Below are 16435 nucleotides of genomic sequence, written 5' to 3'. Positions count from 1 at the left end.
GGCACTTAGCACGTCATCCAGCACCATAATGTCTGTACAGTGTCAGGGAGATTACAGGGCATGCCTATATTTCCTACCTCTTGTCAGAAGGATAGAGCTCCACTGTCAGCACATCCAGGGCGTTCCAGGAAGCAATGCTGATTCCCCCAAACAGGCAGAGCAGAGCAATCATGGCCGACTCGCTGTTGCCAAAGGACAGGAAGAAACAGCTGATACAAGAGATCACGCTGGAACCCGCTGGAGAAAGACAAAGAGAGGTGAAGAATATAGAGAGGTGTTAAAGCAAAAGATGGACTCCTTCAAGACTTAGCGATTTGTTCAAGCCTCTTATTTAAATTGCAATGCACTTAGAAGAGATAGGACCATGTTCTATCACTATTTAATGTCTTTTCAGTTGCCTATTAACTAATAAAAACTTACAAGAAAATATCTTTCAGATCTCCTGATTTAAAAACCTCTACCACAAACGTACATCAGTACACCATGATTTAAGTTTCCCACCATGAGTGACCCGTGGGAGGAAAATGACCACCATGCAAATATGGTTAATGGGGCCACACGTTCACGTTACCTAGCATCCTCAGACGTCCGATCTTGTCCATCAGCAAAGCAGAGACAATGTTGCCCGGCAACACAGCCAAGGTGCCCAGGAAGCTGACAAAGTAGACCATGTAGGCATTGTTTTCGTCGCTCACGTCGCTGAGCACGCAGCCCTCTTTGTTGTGCAAGAACGTGCTGTTGATGAGCCGGCAGTTTACCAACCTATACTTGAAGAGATCTGTGGAGAAAAGAGAGAGAGAGGACATAGACAAGTGTTAAAGATGTTGGTTTATACTTAAACCTTGTTGACAGACAGAGGAGAAAAGATGCACATAGTGATGATGTTGTTCATCAGAATCAGAATCAGAATCAGAATCAGAATCAGCTTTATTCGCCAAGTATGCTTGAACACACAAGGAATTTGACTTTGGTAAACTGTGCTCTCTTTGTACAAGGCATAAGAATAGGAATAAGAATAAGAACTACAATAAAAAATAAAATGAAAATATAATAACAATAACCTTAGCTATAAATACAAAGAAACAACAAATAGGCATGACTAATATGTACAGGCTAAAATAATATGATAAAGTGCAGTGGTGAGTTGCAGAGGTAGTTTTACATTATAAAATAGAAGTTAAATAATACAAAAAATAGAAATATGGAATTCTGCTTGAGAATTGTTGCATTGTATATCTACATGTATAATTACAGAGAGTATTTATCTGACAGGTATGACACTGTTATGGTTTAGTGTTCATCAGAGTGACAGCCTGGGGGAAGAAACTGTTCTTATGGCGGGTTGTTTTGGCGCACAGTGATCTGTAGCGCCTGCCGGAGGGGAGGAGTTTGAAGAATTTGTGTCCAGGGTGTGAGGGGTCAGCGGTAATGCTCCCTGCCCGTTTCCTGGCCCGGGACCGGTACAAGTCCTGGATGGGGGGCAGGTCGACACCGATGATTTTCTCTGCAGTCCTTATAGTCCGCTGCAGTCTGTGTTTGTCTAGTTTGGTTGCAGAGCCAAACCAGACAGTGATGGAGGTACACAGAACAGACTGGATGATGGAGGTGTAGAACATGATCAGCAGCTCCTGAGGCAGGTTGAACTTCCTGAGCTGACGCAGGAAGTACATCCTCTGCTGGGCCTTTTTTCTGATTGTGTCTATGTGGGAGGTCCACCTCAGGTCCCGGGAAATAGTGGATCCCAGGAACCTGAAAGAGTCCACAGTAGACACAGTGCTGTTCAGGATGGTGAGGGGGGGGAGTGGGGGGGGGCTTCTCCTGAAGTCCACTGTCATCTCTACCGTCTTGAGCGGGTTCAGCTCCAGATGGTTCTGACTACACCAGAGGGCCAGCTGTTCCACCTCCTGTCTGTAAGCAGACTCGTCTCCGTCCTGGATGAGACCGATGACGGTGGTGTCGTCTGCAAACTTCAGGAGTTTCACCGAGGGGTCTCCTGAGGTGCAGTCATTGGTGTAGAGGGAGAAGAGCAGTGGGGAGAGAACACATCCCTGTGGGGCGCCAGTGCTGATGGTCCGGGTGCTGGATTTGATGCTCCCCAGCCTCACCTGCTGTCTCCTGTCCGTCAGGAAGTTGGTGATCCACTGACAGATGGAGGCCGGCACTGTGAGCTGGGTGAGTTTCTGGTGCAGGATGTCTGGTATGATGGTATTGAACGCAGAGCTGAAGTCCACAAACAGGATCCTAGCGTAGGTCCTGGGGGAGTCCAGGTGATGCAGGATGTAGTTCAGACCCATATTGACTGCATCCTCCACCGACCTGTTTGCCCGATAGGCAAACTGCAGGGGGTCCAGCAGGGGGCCTGTGATGTCTTTCAGGTGGCTCAACACTAGTCTCTCAAAGGACTTCATGACCACAGACGTCAGGGCGACGGGCCTGTAGTCATTGAGTCCTGTGATGGTGGGTTTCTTTGGGACTGGGATGATGGTGGAGCTTTTGAAGCATGAGGGCACTTCACACAGCTCCAGCGATGTGTTGAAGATCTTTGTGAAGATGGGGGCCAGCTGCTCAGCACAGACTCTCAGGCAGGAGGGGGACACGCCGTCTGGTCCTGGAGCCTTCTTGGTCTTTTGTCTCTGGAAGAGCTGGATTACCTCATCTTCACAGATCGTCAGCGCAGGTGGGGGGTCAGAGGGGGGTGGGGAGGGGCTTGTGGGGGGGCCAGGTAAATCAGAGTGTTCGGGTGTGGGGTGTGAAAACCTGCAGTAGAAGCTGTTCAGGTCGTCAGCTAGTCTTTTGTTACCTTCAGGGTGGGGGGAGGGTCTCCTGTAGCTTGTAACTTCACGCAGGCCTCTCCAAACTTCTGAGGGGTCGTTGGCAGAGAAGCTCTGTTTTAACTTCTCAGTGTAGCTCCTCTTAGCTACCTTGATCCCCCTCGTCAGTTTGTTTCTGGCCTGCTTGAACAGGTCCCGGTCCCCACTCCTGTAGGCCTCTTCTTTGGCCTGACGCAGCTTCCTCAGTTGAGGTGTGAACCAGGGCTTATTGTTGTTGTATGTGCAGAAGGTCCTGGTCTGCACACACATGTCCTCACAGAAGTTGATGTATGAAGTCACAGTGTCAGTGAGTTCATTGATGTTTCCTGATGCAGCTTCAAAAACACTCCAATCAGTGCAATCAAAGCAGGCTTGTAACTCCTGCTTTGACTCCTCCGTCCACTTCTTCACAGTCCTAACTACAGGCTTAGCCGTTTTTAACTTCTGCCTGTAGGTCGGGATGAGATGAATCAGACAGTGATCAGATAGTCCTAAAGCTGCACGGGGGACAGAGCGATATGAGTCCTTTATTACTGTGTAGCAGTGGTCCAGAGTGTTAGACTCCCTGGTGGGACACTTAATATGTTGTCTGTATTTAGGTAGTTCGTGGGTTAAATTTGCTCTGTTAAAATCCCCGAGAATGATGAGCAGAGAGTCAGGATGCTTTTTCTCCACGTCTGTAATCTGGTCAGCCAGGTGCTGTAACGCCTCCGTTACGCAGGCCTGAGGTGGGATGTAGACGCCGACCAGAATAAAGGAGGAGAACTCCCGCGGCGAATAGAAGGGTTTGCAGTTTATGAAAAGAGTCTCCAGATTTGGACTGCATGACTTCTTCAACACTGTGGTATCTGTACACCAACCTTCGTTTATGTAGAAACAGATTCCGCCTCCTCTCGCCTTCCCAGAGAGTTCCTTTACGCGGTCCGCTCTGTGGAGCTGAAAGTCCGGTAAGTGCAGCGAGCTGTCTGGGATGTGTTCACTGAGCCAGGTTTCAGTGAAACACAGGGCGGCGGATCTGCAAAAGTCCGTGTTTCTTGAGTTGAGGAGCAGCAGTTCATCCATCTTGTTTGCCAGGGAGCGGACATTCGCCAGGTGAATGGACGGGAGCGCACTGCGTAACCCCCGCTGTCTCAGTCTGACGAGCACGCCTGCTCGCTTGCCCCGACGCCGGCGTCTCCGGCAAAGACCATAGAGAGCTGCGGCTCCACCAGCAAGAATCTCTGTGTAACTTAAAGGTTCAATGAAAACCGGTGTAAAAAGTTCGGCAGAGGACTGTCCAATGTTAACAAGTTCTTCTCTGGTAAAAGAAACCAGAGAAGCGGAGCATAAAGATACAAAAAAAGAGAAAAACGCAACAAGTACGAGAGAGTGCAGTACCAGGGCGACCGTCCGTGGCGCCATCTTGGATATTCTATCAAAGCTGCACAAACAAGTTTGAGCATGAGTGACTGTAAAGCTTTGCAGTAAAGACAGTGAGCTTTAAATATCTAGGGTTAGTGAACAAACTGTGACAAAAAAGTGGTCTTAAAATTGAACATTGATTTCAAACCCTGAAAAATGTATGACACTACACATCCTCTCCACCTGTCCAAATCACCATTCAGACCGTCAAATGTTCCTTGCAGAAGTCTGATTATGTATTAACAGGAGACCACTTGTGTGTGCTCAAGGTGAATTAAGCAATCAGTAGCAATCAGCAGAATAACAAACTCAATATCCCTCAGATTATGAAAAAGCTATTTTAATCAACACAGGAAAGAGTAAGGCACAGCTTGAATCACTTGGGATTTCGTTTGTAGAAGAAGGTGGATGGTGGATAAAAGGCTCTAAGATCTGTGGTCTGAAATTTAGCCAGAGTGTGTGCAGAGAGTCCAAACCATTGAAAACAATCACTGCATAGTACAGTCCCTGAAACCCAAACTGTTGACTTTGCTGTTAGTGCCATTTTATCAGTACGATAGTTTTAGTGGTACGAATATATTTCTTTCTTCTCCACACACTGTACATAAACTAGGTTGAGGAACTCTTAGAACATTTCAGTCTAACATCATCACAAAGCATCTTCTCAAATTGAGCCCAAACACAAACAGCTGAACCTTTATTCATTGATGAGTATTATTAGAGTCCATCTTTCTCTAGAAATCTGCACTTTTTAAGAGACATTTTCCACCTCTACATTTTTAATACATTTTGCTGAAGCTGTTTCCAACTACTGCTGTTAGCATCATGCATGCTGCATGTGATACCTTTTCCTCCTCTGATGCTCTCCCTCTTGGCCATTTTTGATGTGTTCGAATCAAATGTCTAAGGACCGAAGGTATTGTATTTTCCTGGTTTTGTCAAACCATCATGAAATAAATGTGATTGTCCTGCTTGACATTTGTTAAGAATGCATACATCAGACAAAGTGAGCTGAAGCTGAATGTGGACGATGTCAGCTCATTGATTGTTTGTTGTACAACACGCCTACAGTTGGTCCGAAACGCTGCAGCCAGGCTTCTGACTGGTTCCAGGAAGAGGGATCACATCAGCCCTGTATTGGCTTTCTTCCACTGGCTTCCAATTCGCTTCAGAATTGATTTTAAGGTTTTGCTTTTTGTTTTTAAAGCTCTGAATGGTCTGGCCCCTCCCTATATAGCTGACCTCCTGAGCCCTTACAAAACCTCTAGGCCTCTGAGGTCTTCTGACACGGGTCTCCTGGCAGTTCCCCGGTCAAAATATAAACTGAAGGGCGACCAAGCTTTTAGTGTTAAGGCCCCACGTCTTTGGAACAGCCTCCCCTCCTCAATCAGGGCCGCCCCCTCTGTTGACTCTTTTAAGACTCACCTCAAAACACACTTTCATATTTTAGCATTTGAGTCCTCTAGCTCTGAATAGGTTTCAATTCCCAATGCTGTGCTTTCCTTGTTGTCTGTTTGTCTCTTTTTCAAATAATTGTTTAGTTTGGTCTCACATTGTGTTTTTTATTTATTTTAATTTATTGATTTAATTCTCTTTTTTTAATGTATTGTACAGCAATTTGGTCAGCTTCTGCTGTGTTTTTAAATGTGCTTTATAAATACATTTGACTTGACTTGACAGCTGCTGATAAACAGAGTTATTGCCCTTTTTCTAAACTGTAAGGAGATACAGCTCTCATCAGCTTTCTGTATGTGACATCTTTGTGAGGAAAATACAGAATTTTGAGGTGAGAGACAGGTATGCACTTTTGAGAGAGAAGTGATGTTGCTAGGAAACGCTGCAACCTTTCAATCCTGTTGTGCCACTCTGAGAGTTAGGGCAGTGGAGAGGGAGGAAAAGTAACCAAGCAATTTTCACAAACAGTCAAAGACGATTTTCCTGCCTTTCTACACATAAAGGAGGAAATGTGTGTGGAAAATGTGTCCTGTAGATTTTAATAATGTAAAATCCATTAAGTTTTATTTTAATGATGTTAGGCTGTACAGGAATTGATGCAGCCACTTGTTTTAAAAGGGGAGCTGTTACAGAAATGCCTTAAACCTGCATTGCTTTTAATGGCCAGCAGGGGGCGACTCCACTGACTGCAAACAGAAAAGGTTTGGATAGCACCAGTTGAACAATTGAGCCCACTTCTCAGTTGATTAGAGACCCAGAGCACATTAAATTGTCTTTGCATGTGTGTTTGTTTGTTTTTTTTGGATTAGCACATTTATGTATTTGCTGCATGTTGTTTTTTGCAGCATGTTTCCACCGTTGCGTTTTTTTGTGAATTAACACAGATTCTGAATCTATAGCATGTTTTTCCTGATGACAGTCATTTGAGCTCCTGCAGATATGTTAACCTCTTCAGCCACCATAGTTACGTGTTACATCACTAACTTTGTGATTGACTGACAGGTGTCATGAACAGACATCGTATTAAGAGAACAGATTTTGTCCATGCATCATAATATTATGGTAAACTAAGAAAACCCCTTCCTACAACTACAGCCGTCACAAAACACTGAAAAGTGTGCCAACAGTTCTACTTTAAGGAAAGTTATTTAAGGATCCTCTAAAGTAGTGCAAACAGCGTGAAAGCTGGCAAAGAGAGACACAAGATCATCAAAACATAATTTATTCACTTGTCAAGGGAACGCATCAATTTCAATTAAAGGAAATCGGCATCAAACTGATGCTAGTTGTGGAAAAAAAAAGTGGGAAGTTATAAAAGATCAGTCTTTCCTGAAGAGTCGGGATTCCCTTTTTTAATGGCCTGTCACTGCAGGAGCCTGAGGAGCAGAGTCAGCCAGTGAGTCTGCATCTGTTGTCTCATCACCTGTCTGACGTCTTGGATAGGAATAATAGGTTTTGTTGAAACTTGTGTTTGAGCTTCCTTTTCCAGTCTTTCTTTGGATGTGTTTTTACAACATTGGTTTAAATGTGTCATCTTATAGCTTTCACTGTTGCAAGGCAACAGAACCCCATTATTTTTGTTCACCATTCCACAGACTGAAAGTGTTTTTGTGTGTTTGTATCCCACCTGTGTTGTAAAAGAGGGTGGCGATAAAGGTGCAGTTCTTGAAGAAGGTGTTGCTGGAGGTGATGTCTTCAAAGTAACACTCCTCAAACAGGGAGTCTTCAAACACCATAGACCTCATCTTAAGATTCATAAATCTGCAGGTGATAACAGACAGGGAAGATAGAATCATGAAAACAGAGGCAAAGAGATGAACAGGTGGAATATTGAGGTGCAGAAAAGAGGGGAAAATGAATATGCAAAGTCTTTCTCGACAGGCTGAAAATAAAAGGCTCTAAAATATTCTGTACCATCCTACTTTGAATTTTAACAACTCAAATCACATGCAGGGTTCATGTTGCAAAGAGAGAGTCAAAGGAAACATCTCAGCAGGCGTATTAAACATGAAAACGTCTGCAGAAATATCTGCAGATTTGCACAAAGCATTGTAGATATATGTATTTAATGTATCTAAATATTAATGGACAAACAGGCATCGAATGACCACCTCATTCAAAATGAGTCCGAGGGAATGAATGTAGGATACAGATGACTCACTTGTCGTTAAAGTACTCTCCCTGGCGGTGGACCTGGTTTTCTAGGGTGAAGTTAAAGGTGACATGTTCCACTTTCTCCTTCATGAACACCTTAGTGCGTGAGGCGTACTCCTGTTTCTGCAGGTACTTGATCATGTCGGGGAACCACACTGTCAGACCGTAGTAGCTGGACAAGAAAAAAGAGGAGGAGGAGGAGAAGAGAGGCAGGCACGGTGAGAGGGCTTCTGATATGAAACACAAGAATGCATTGACAAGATGAAACCTCAAAGAAACACAGGAGCAGTGTCACTGTGTGCATGGATATACCATAGACCCAGACGTACATGACCTTACTGGGTCATGAAAACTGTCAATGAAAAAAAACAAAATAATGAAAGCTACAGAGTAAACTTTCATTAAATTAAATGAAAATAAAAACAAGGCCTCCATACATCCAACATGAATCCAGCATTACAAATGGACTTCACTGATTGACTAAGTAACCGTTTCTGTGTCCTCTAAGTCTCACAAAGACTCAGCAAGACCTGCAGTACAGCATCGATTTTTAATGTAATCTCACCTGAAGGACATGGAGAACCACACGGCCATCATCATGTAGGTGGTGCGACGGTACTCTGGGGAGAAAACTGCCTGGAAGTTACTCCAAACCTAAAGGAACACAGACACACACACACATATACAGAGAGAGAGACAGAGAGAGAGAGAGAGAGAGAGAGAGAGAGAGAGAGAGAGTCGCAGAGAGAAAATAATAAATATACAGTACAATCAGATAAAAAGTAAACAAACACCAGACATCGCTGAACACAAGCCGCAGCTACAATACATAAACACCGTCTCCCAGAATCCCCTTCTAGTCATAAAGTAAACAACTCCTGTCACTAAATACACACAGTCCACAAAGAGAGGGAAATAAAACACAAATACAGCCTGAGCTCAGCTCCTTCCAACTTTCATCCAACTTCTGAATGACAACTGTCTGTGTGTGTTTCTTTATTATTAGTCAAATGCACTTATGAATACCATGGAATATGCTTATTCCCTTATGCGTCATTAATAAACCATCTAAACTTAACTTTGGGTAACTCAAACATGATCTGTGATCTGTTTTGTTTGGTTGATCACTAGGTGGCACAGTCAATAACAAGAATCCATTCATATACTAATGCTAGCCCACTTTTCCTGCTTCCAACACACCCACATCAAGGACAAAATGTTCTTCCCAAAATATCCCACCCACTGACAGATCTCATCATTATGAGAAACTCAATGTCATTTACCTCACCTGTCAGTTGTCATGCTAAGGTTGATCAGTGTACACCGCAGCCTTGTGTTTACCTCTGACCATACAATGAAAAGGTGCATCCACAGTGAACGTTGCTATATAATCATGTCATGCCAAAGATCTGTGCTGTCAGTTTCAACCAGACATCACAAGAATTCAAAAACTGAAAATGAACTTGGAGGCTCCAGATGATTTAGCATTATTAAATTGGTCAAGTGAAGTCAGGCCAGATCATTAAAAAGAAAGAAAGAAAGAAAGAAAGAAAGACAGAAAGAAAGAAAGAAAGAAAGAAAGAATCAATCTTGGGAAACATATTGGGTAAACTCAGAGGAGCAGATCAACACCACTCTTACTGAGCCAGAGTCAGACGATGGTTTATCTAGTTTAGCATAGAGATTGGAAATTCAAGATCATGCCTCCACAGGCTCAGGTTTAATTTGTACATAGGAGGGAATATAAAAGTGAGATGAGATGAAGTGAGATTTAGTTAAATGCTGAAACCATTCTGTTCCAGTATAATTTATTTGAGTCTGCACGCTCAAGTTCTAAATGTGCTGATTCCCCAGACTTCTGTTTGTAGGCTAAGCTCTACCTGCCTCTGGTTCCAACCACATCAACCAACCATATTTAACAGTAGAAATATTTTATCCAACTCTCAACAGGAGAGCAAATAAGCCCTTTTAATGTACTGATATCGCTCATATTGATCAGGTTTTATTAATTAAAATAATAATAATAATAATAATAATAATTCATTTTATTTATAGGCGCCTTTCTGGACACCCAAGGTCACCTTACAACATAGCAATAATAGAAGCAACACTCAACAGTGAAAAAATACATAAATTAGAATAAAGAGTACAATACTAGAAAAATTAAAGAGGGAGGGGAAGTCATTCCAGTCCCAAGGAGACAGATTAGAGTGCGTATGCTTGGTGGAAAAAGTGAGTTTTAGGCGGGATTTGAAGGTGGTGGGAGAGGTGGAATTGTGTACGTCCAGGGGGAGAGAGTTCCAGAGGCGGGGGGCCTGCTCGGCCTGAAAACAGTGTTTTACACAAGCATTCATCTTTGCTAACACAGCCTTCTCTGAGATCACAAAACAAACTGCAGGGTTTGTTACCTGATGGAAAAGAGAAGTGAGCTTTATCTTCCATTTCTGATGCCAGGCGGCACCATCACCCAGGTTCACCAGCTCGTCCATCTGCTTCACTGTTTTGATCGTGGTCACCTGGAAACAGACATAACATCATTGAATATCTCACCGTGTGTGATGATTGTTCTTTCTGTTTTCTCTTACCAGGGCTGTGCACTTTTTTATTTTACAAATGTTTTGACATAACGGATTAATATCTGTCAAATTATGCCAAAAGGATGTTTAAAAAAAAGACCAGGATGTCACTTTACAGAAGTGAGAGAATGTAGAATCACAAAATTATCACACCCTTTTTCTTCATCGCTTCACTGCTGTAAACCTTGCCTGACCAAATGTTTAAATTGACTGACTTTTTAAACTTTGTCCAATATTTCAAATTGAGGGACAAGACAATCAGTGAGTTGCACAATTAATGAACAATATCTCTCAAAAATGCTCTCCAATAAAGGAGCAAAACATTTTGAGACCAATGAAAAGCCCCTTTCCACCTAAAAGTGATGACCTCCACGTACCTCAACATTAACACTGTAAAGACTTATCAAAGGCACCACAATTCATTTGAAATTAAATATTAATAAAACCTGTATGGCTTTGGGCCTTATGAGATTACAGTGGTTAAAAGAAAATCTGTATGAAATTATGATTATGCTAATTTATGCAGCACAGAGCTGGAAACCTGCTGCACTACTTCAGCCTGAAGGCAGAAACACATGAGCTGTGTGAGGACATTTTCTCCTGCATGCGGAGACGTGTTTAAAGGTAAAGGATAAGGATCTTAAACGTGACTTACGGAGAAGACCCTCTCTGGGTAACCCTTGGCCCTCATGTTGGTGTCATGGACCTGCTTCAGGATCATCCAGGCTTCATCGTGTTTCCCGTTCTAGAGGAGGAGAATGAAGTTAACGTGAGTGATTTGATGAACAGATGTGACCACAGAGCAAAGCTTTGACACAGGTTTGGTTTGATAACTTTGTCAATGTACATAAGAACATCACTACATGGCATTTGTTTGACCAGCACTAAAACAGAAGTGTGATGGCAGTGCACTCAGTTGCAGCAGCTTCTCCTAGTCTGTCATTTGTCTCATTATTTCTTTTAAAATATGTGTTATCATTTTAAGTGTGTCTGATCTGTTCTGAAGATTATAGTATTTCCCTCCAATGTATGCTGTATTGTGGAGGGGACAATAAATAAATATGACTCTTTAATCTCAAAAATATTACTTCTAGTTGGGGAGCTGGTAGAGTCTAAACCAGGGGGGTCAAACATACGGCCCGCGGGCCAAAACCGGCCCGCCAGAGGTTCCAATCCGGCCCACAGGATGACTTTTGAAATTACAGAGAAGACATTGACTGCAATTTTTCAATAAATGTAACTTGCATTTCAAATTTGTCCTACAGGGGGGGCACCTGAATGGTACTCCGGGACTTTTTTTTCTTAAAGTGAGGAAAAAGAATATTTACAGTTTGCATAATCCGGTGGAAAATCATAGACTTTTTGGACCGGCTGGGGGGTCCATAAAGGTCTAGTATAATCTATCTGTTCTTTTGCAGTAAACATTACACTCTGTGTCAGGTGAATGGGTAACCTGTGTGTTTGGTGTGTTTACAGCAGGTTTCAGGGCTTAAAGAATATAATATATGGCCCTATATGAGACTCATCATGGCGAGAAATACAACAACTGTTTTTGTAAAAAGATAGTTCATGAAATATAAAAATTTTCAGAATGTACTTGTACTTTTTTTTGCAAACAAAGGGAAACATTTAGAGTTTTTGTTATTTATGGGTTTATTGTTTTGATTTTACAGGTCCGGCCCACTTGAGATCAAATTGGGCTGAATGTGACCCCTGAACTGAAATGAGTTTGACACCCCTGGTCTAAACTGTCGGACTGGCAACCACAATGTTGTATCTTTACACATGTGATCCAACAAAGACAAAACACAACAAAGTCTTCAATTAGATGTAGAAAGATGGGGAGATTGTTTTTTCTAGAGCAGCAAAATGTTAGATTTTGATCTACAAAACAGACATCAGATTGATATCCAACTTATTTTCTAATTCACTGCAAGAAAAGTGAATATCTGTATTAAACTATGAAATAAAGAACATCAATCTAAATTGTTTTGAAACCTCACATGTTTTCTGTTTCTTTTCCTGGACTCTTTTAAAAACAGGACAGGGGATACAGTCAGAAAAATGGGAAGAGAGAATGAGGATGGCATCCAGCAAAGAGTCGAAGGTGAGACTAGAGTCTGGGGCTGCTGTGTTGATATTCTCTTATATTTTCCAATACCTGTTTTCAGGGTATTCTTTATATCTGCAACCTTCTAAAACTTAATATACTGTATCAATTCAGGATTTACTAATGGGTGCATGTGACAGCCTTGAATCTTCAAATGTAAACCAGATGGAAAACCATGCAGGAACAAGTTAGTCCATTACAACTACAGAAATAGCTTCTGCTCGTATAAACAAGCAATTCATCATTTTCAAATGATAGCTAGAATAAGATTAGTGGTATAAACAGAGACAATGTAGTACTGGGATCATAACACACGTCCACAAACTGTAAAGTAGCAGTGAAAGACTCTCTCAGGTATTGAATATTTTATATCCTTGAAAATTAGATTTTTTTCTTCAACAGTCCGGTTTACTCTTCCTTGAGTCAGTATTCAAAATAAAATGAATAAGAATGAAAAATTTTAGATATACTCCGTCCATCTTACAGTTCCCTGCTCCCAGCCATCCTCCCAGGATGTTTATATGCACATATTCATAGCTCTGGATAAATGTGTATGCAGCACTCTGTCAGCAGCACAGTGTCTACCAATTTGCAAGTGCACTGACGCTTTCAGTTTCCAAGGCTGTTTATACATTCAGGAAGTCTAAATGTATTCTAATAATGTTTCCACGATGTCTGAGTGGGCAGAAAAGTGATGAGCTGACCTCCAGGTAGAAGCGGGGGCTCTCAGGCATGGTGGTGAGGGCAGAGATGGCCGCCACAGCGGGGAAGGCACACACCAACACAAAGACACGCCAGCTGTGGAACTGGTAGGCCGAGCCCATCTGGAAACTCCAGCCTGGATGAGGAGAGGGGAAGAGGACAGAAAGCAAGAGCTAAGAGGAAGCTGAAAGACCTGATTTTATGTATGCATGAGGAGCTTCTTCTGTTGATGCTCTGATACTCTGGTTTTAAGTATGTCTTTAAACTGTTGTGGTAATAAAATCGTCAAATATGCTCCACTTGGTTTAGCCAGCTTGCTCCTTTCACCACTATTTTACTTTAGTTTGTAAAGTGAGTGACTTTAAACAGAGAGAACATGACCTTCATTAACAATGTTCCATTGGTTTTCATTACCAGGTTTTTGTCTGGGAATGTAACACTAATATTAGAGCTTCAATTAATCGAACTCCAAGTTGTTTCTGATTAAAACTAGTCGACATAAAGTAGGACCAAGCTTGAGAAAGATTTGCAATCATTGCAACTTTTGGCTTTTAGCAGAGCAAGGATGTTATTTTTCTCAAAAACAGTACTAATGCATGACCAGGACAAGATCAGCAAAGAGATTAATCATTCTGCTCTGTCCACAGAGGTTGCCAAATTCGACTCAAAAACAAAGAAAGAAAGAGAGAAAGAAACGTACTTTATTAATCCCCAGGGGGGAAATTCAATTTTTCCACTTGTGTTATTTTTTGGTCATGCTACACGCAGTTTGGTCTATGTACATTTTTATGCACAAACATGCAGTGGACATGCACTTAGGGAGAGATGTCAGAGTGAGGATGCTGCCATCAACCAGCGCACCCTGAGCAGTTGAGAATTCGGTGCCTTGCTCAAGGGCACCTCGGCAGTGCCCAGGCAAGTGAACCAGCACCTCTCCAGCCACCAGTCCACTTGCCAAACTTTGTCCATGCTGGGACTCAAACCGGCGACCCTCCAGTTGCCAAGCCAAGCCCCTATGGACTGAGCTACTGCCGCCCCAAGCTACTGCCGCCCCAAAAAAGTTCCTCACAGGAGCTTTAGGTAAGCAGTCACTAAATCAGAAAAGAAATCTAGTGGAGAGTAACAGCGCAATATTAACAAATGAAATGTAATGTATTGGATGTATAGCTTAAGTACCATTATTAGTAAAGCTTTATATGCAAACTGTACCAATTAAAGTACTCAGGGAAATAAGTTACTTTCATCACTGTTGATTGAAAACAGCCCCCAAATCCAAAATCCAGATTTTGTGTTACAAAATGAAATGGCTAACGTGACTCTCTGCTAAATTTAGTGACAAGAACAATGACTTAAAGGACTTGACTCTGACTTTGAAAGCACTGAGTGATGATCCGTGTGTTTTTTCTCACCGTAGTGTGGGATGATAGCCCAGGCCATGGCAGAGGCGTAGATACCCCCGATCATCCAGAACATGCAGAGCCAGCTCAGATGCTCTCCTCGCTTCTCCTGAGCCAGGAACTCAGAGTAATAGGAAAACACGATGGGGATGGAGCCGCCAATGCTGTGAGGTAAAGAGACGGGCAGACAATAAAATGTTAGTACAATTAAAAGACAAACAAGAGAGGGGAGCAACACAGAGGCAAATGTTGAGGGAGATAAGAGAGGAAATAAACAGAGGGGATACAAAGAAAGGAGTCTAACAATGGTACTTTAACGAGACAGCATTAAAACAGAGAGAGGAAGTGAAGAAATAATGGCACAAAAAACAAATCCTAATAAAAGGCTCTGAGAATCAACAGGAAAGAGTGTGAGTTATAAGAGATATAGTCCTGTGCATGATGAAGACCGAACATTAAAGTCTTAAAAGACGCTCATAAAGACCCAGCTGACTGCGATCGATAGCAGATTCTTTAAGGCCTCGCTGTACACGCTCCATCACATCAGTTTATAGCCCAGTGGGAAATGATTCTGGGAACAGACTCAAACTCAGAGCTCTGCCAGTTAAAATGGGGCAGTGTTGTAATGACTCAATTTGCAGAAGTTGAAAGTTCACCACACCCCTTATCGCAGCAACATCCAGACTGAAATGCTTCACATAGTATGACTAAAATATGGCAGCATGCTAACATTCTCATAAAACTATACTAGAATTCAGATATTAAAAAGGTGATGTTAACCATGTACAACATCATTGTTTATGATGCTAAAGTTTGCCAGCTGCCCCTTAACACATAGCAAAGCCGAGCTTGATAAGAAGTCTTTGATTTGGTTTATAACTGAAAACCTGTTAGATGAAATATACCCAATTATGCCTCTTTACTGAGCATTTTCCTACCTTCAGACCAGCCAGTTAGTCAGAATTCAAATGTATGTTTTTAGTGACTGGGATATAGTCATTTTGGAACATCTCTAGTCGAGATGCTCTTCAGCATATCGGGACTGCTATGATTTTCTTTGGCTCTCAGCTTGCGTCCTCGTGCCTTCGACCAAATCACAGCAGTGCTGATATACAGATCAACATTTCAACTTCGAGTGCAATATTGCTTAAACATCTAGATACCATATGTGCTTGTATCAAACTTTGCTCCTATCCGTAGAGTAGATTTTCAAAGTTCCATTGCAGAGTTTACAGTTTTGACTTTCTGGTTGGTGCTACATAAAACTGATAGAACAACACATCAAAACTCCTTGGTGCAGCTGGAGGAAAAGTTAGGGAGTCTCTAAAGTAAAAAATGATTCATCCACCAGGGATGGAAAGTAATCTGTATTAAATGTCACTGCAGATCAGCTGATATCACTGAAATATCTCCACTAAGATACCTTTGTCTTGAATAGTTTTGGACCACATGACGTTGCCACTAAAAGAGCTAGGCTACACACAGTAGCTTAAATTAAAGACAGATAGGAATGATCCACATCTGGGAAAAACAGCTACAGCTAGATAAGCTAATATTAATCCATTGAGTCTTAACCCTCCTGTTATGTTCTGTTCTCAGTAACAGCAATAATGTTCCTGGGTCAAATTGACCAAGGGCATATTTAATTATCCAAAAGTGTCAGAAAACCCCATAAAATCCCAATAAACATGTTTTAATCTCATTATTAACTCCATTACTGACCATTTAAATCAATATATAGTGCAATGGTGTTCTTTAATTCTCACAGATCATGGTTCAATGAGGATAACTCACTCCTTTTTCATTAAAATTAATGTTAAAACTTGTTTT

At 42.0% G+C, this 16435-nt stretch overlaps 1 protein-coding gene across 1 annotated transcript in view; it reads right to left on the bottom strand.

Moving 5' to 3' along the window:
* The window catches only part of sv2a (synaptic vesicle glycoprotein 2A), a 62730-nt gene that overhangs the window by 5814 nt on the left and 40481 nt on the right, over positions 1-16435 (bottom strand). Inside the window, exons 4-12 of the mRNA XM_034696972.1 lie at positions 14618-14769; positions 13211-13344; positions 11052-11141; positions 10229-10336; positions 8386-8474; positions 7828-7992; positions 7294-7427; positions 572-778; positions 78-237 (exon numbers count right to left, since the gene is read on the bottom strand). Coding sequence (XP_034552863.1) covers positions 78-237; positions 572-778; positions 7294-7427; positions 7828-7992; positions 8386-8474; positions 10229-10336; positions 11052-11141; positions 13211-13344; positions 14618-14769 — 1239 coding nt within the window. The remainder of the gene's footprint in view (positions 1-77; positions 238-571; positions 779-7293; positions 7428-7827; positions 7993-8385; positions 8475-10228; positions 10337-11051; positions 11142-13210; positions 13345-14617; positions 14770-16435) is intronic.

Source organism: Notolabrus celidotus, chromosome 12 (genome assembly GCF_009762535.1).
Source record: "Notolabrus celidotus isolate fNotCel1 chromosome 12, fNotCel1.pri, whole genome shotgun sequence".
Taxonomy (NCBI): Eukaryota; Metazoa; Chordata; class Actinopteri; order Labriformes; family Labridae; genus Notolabrus; species Notolabrus celidotus.
Note: the sequence above shows the minus strand (reverse complement) of the source record. Positions and strands in the feature narration are given on the sequence as shown.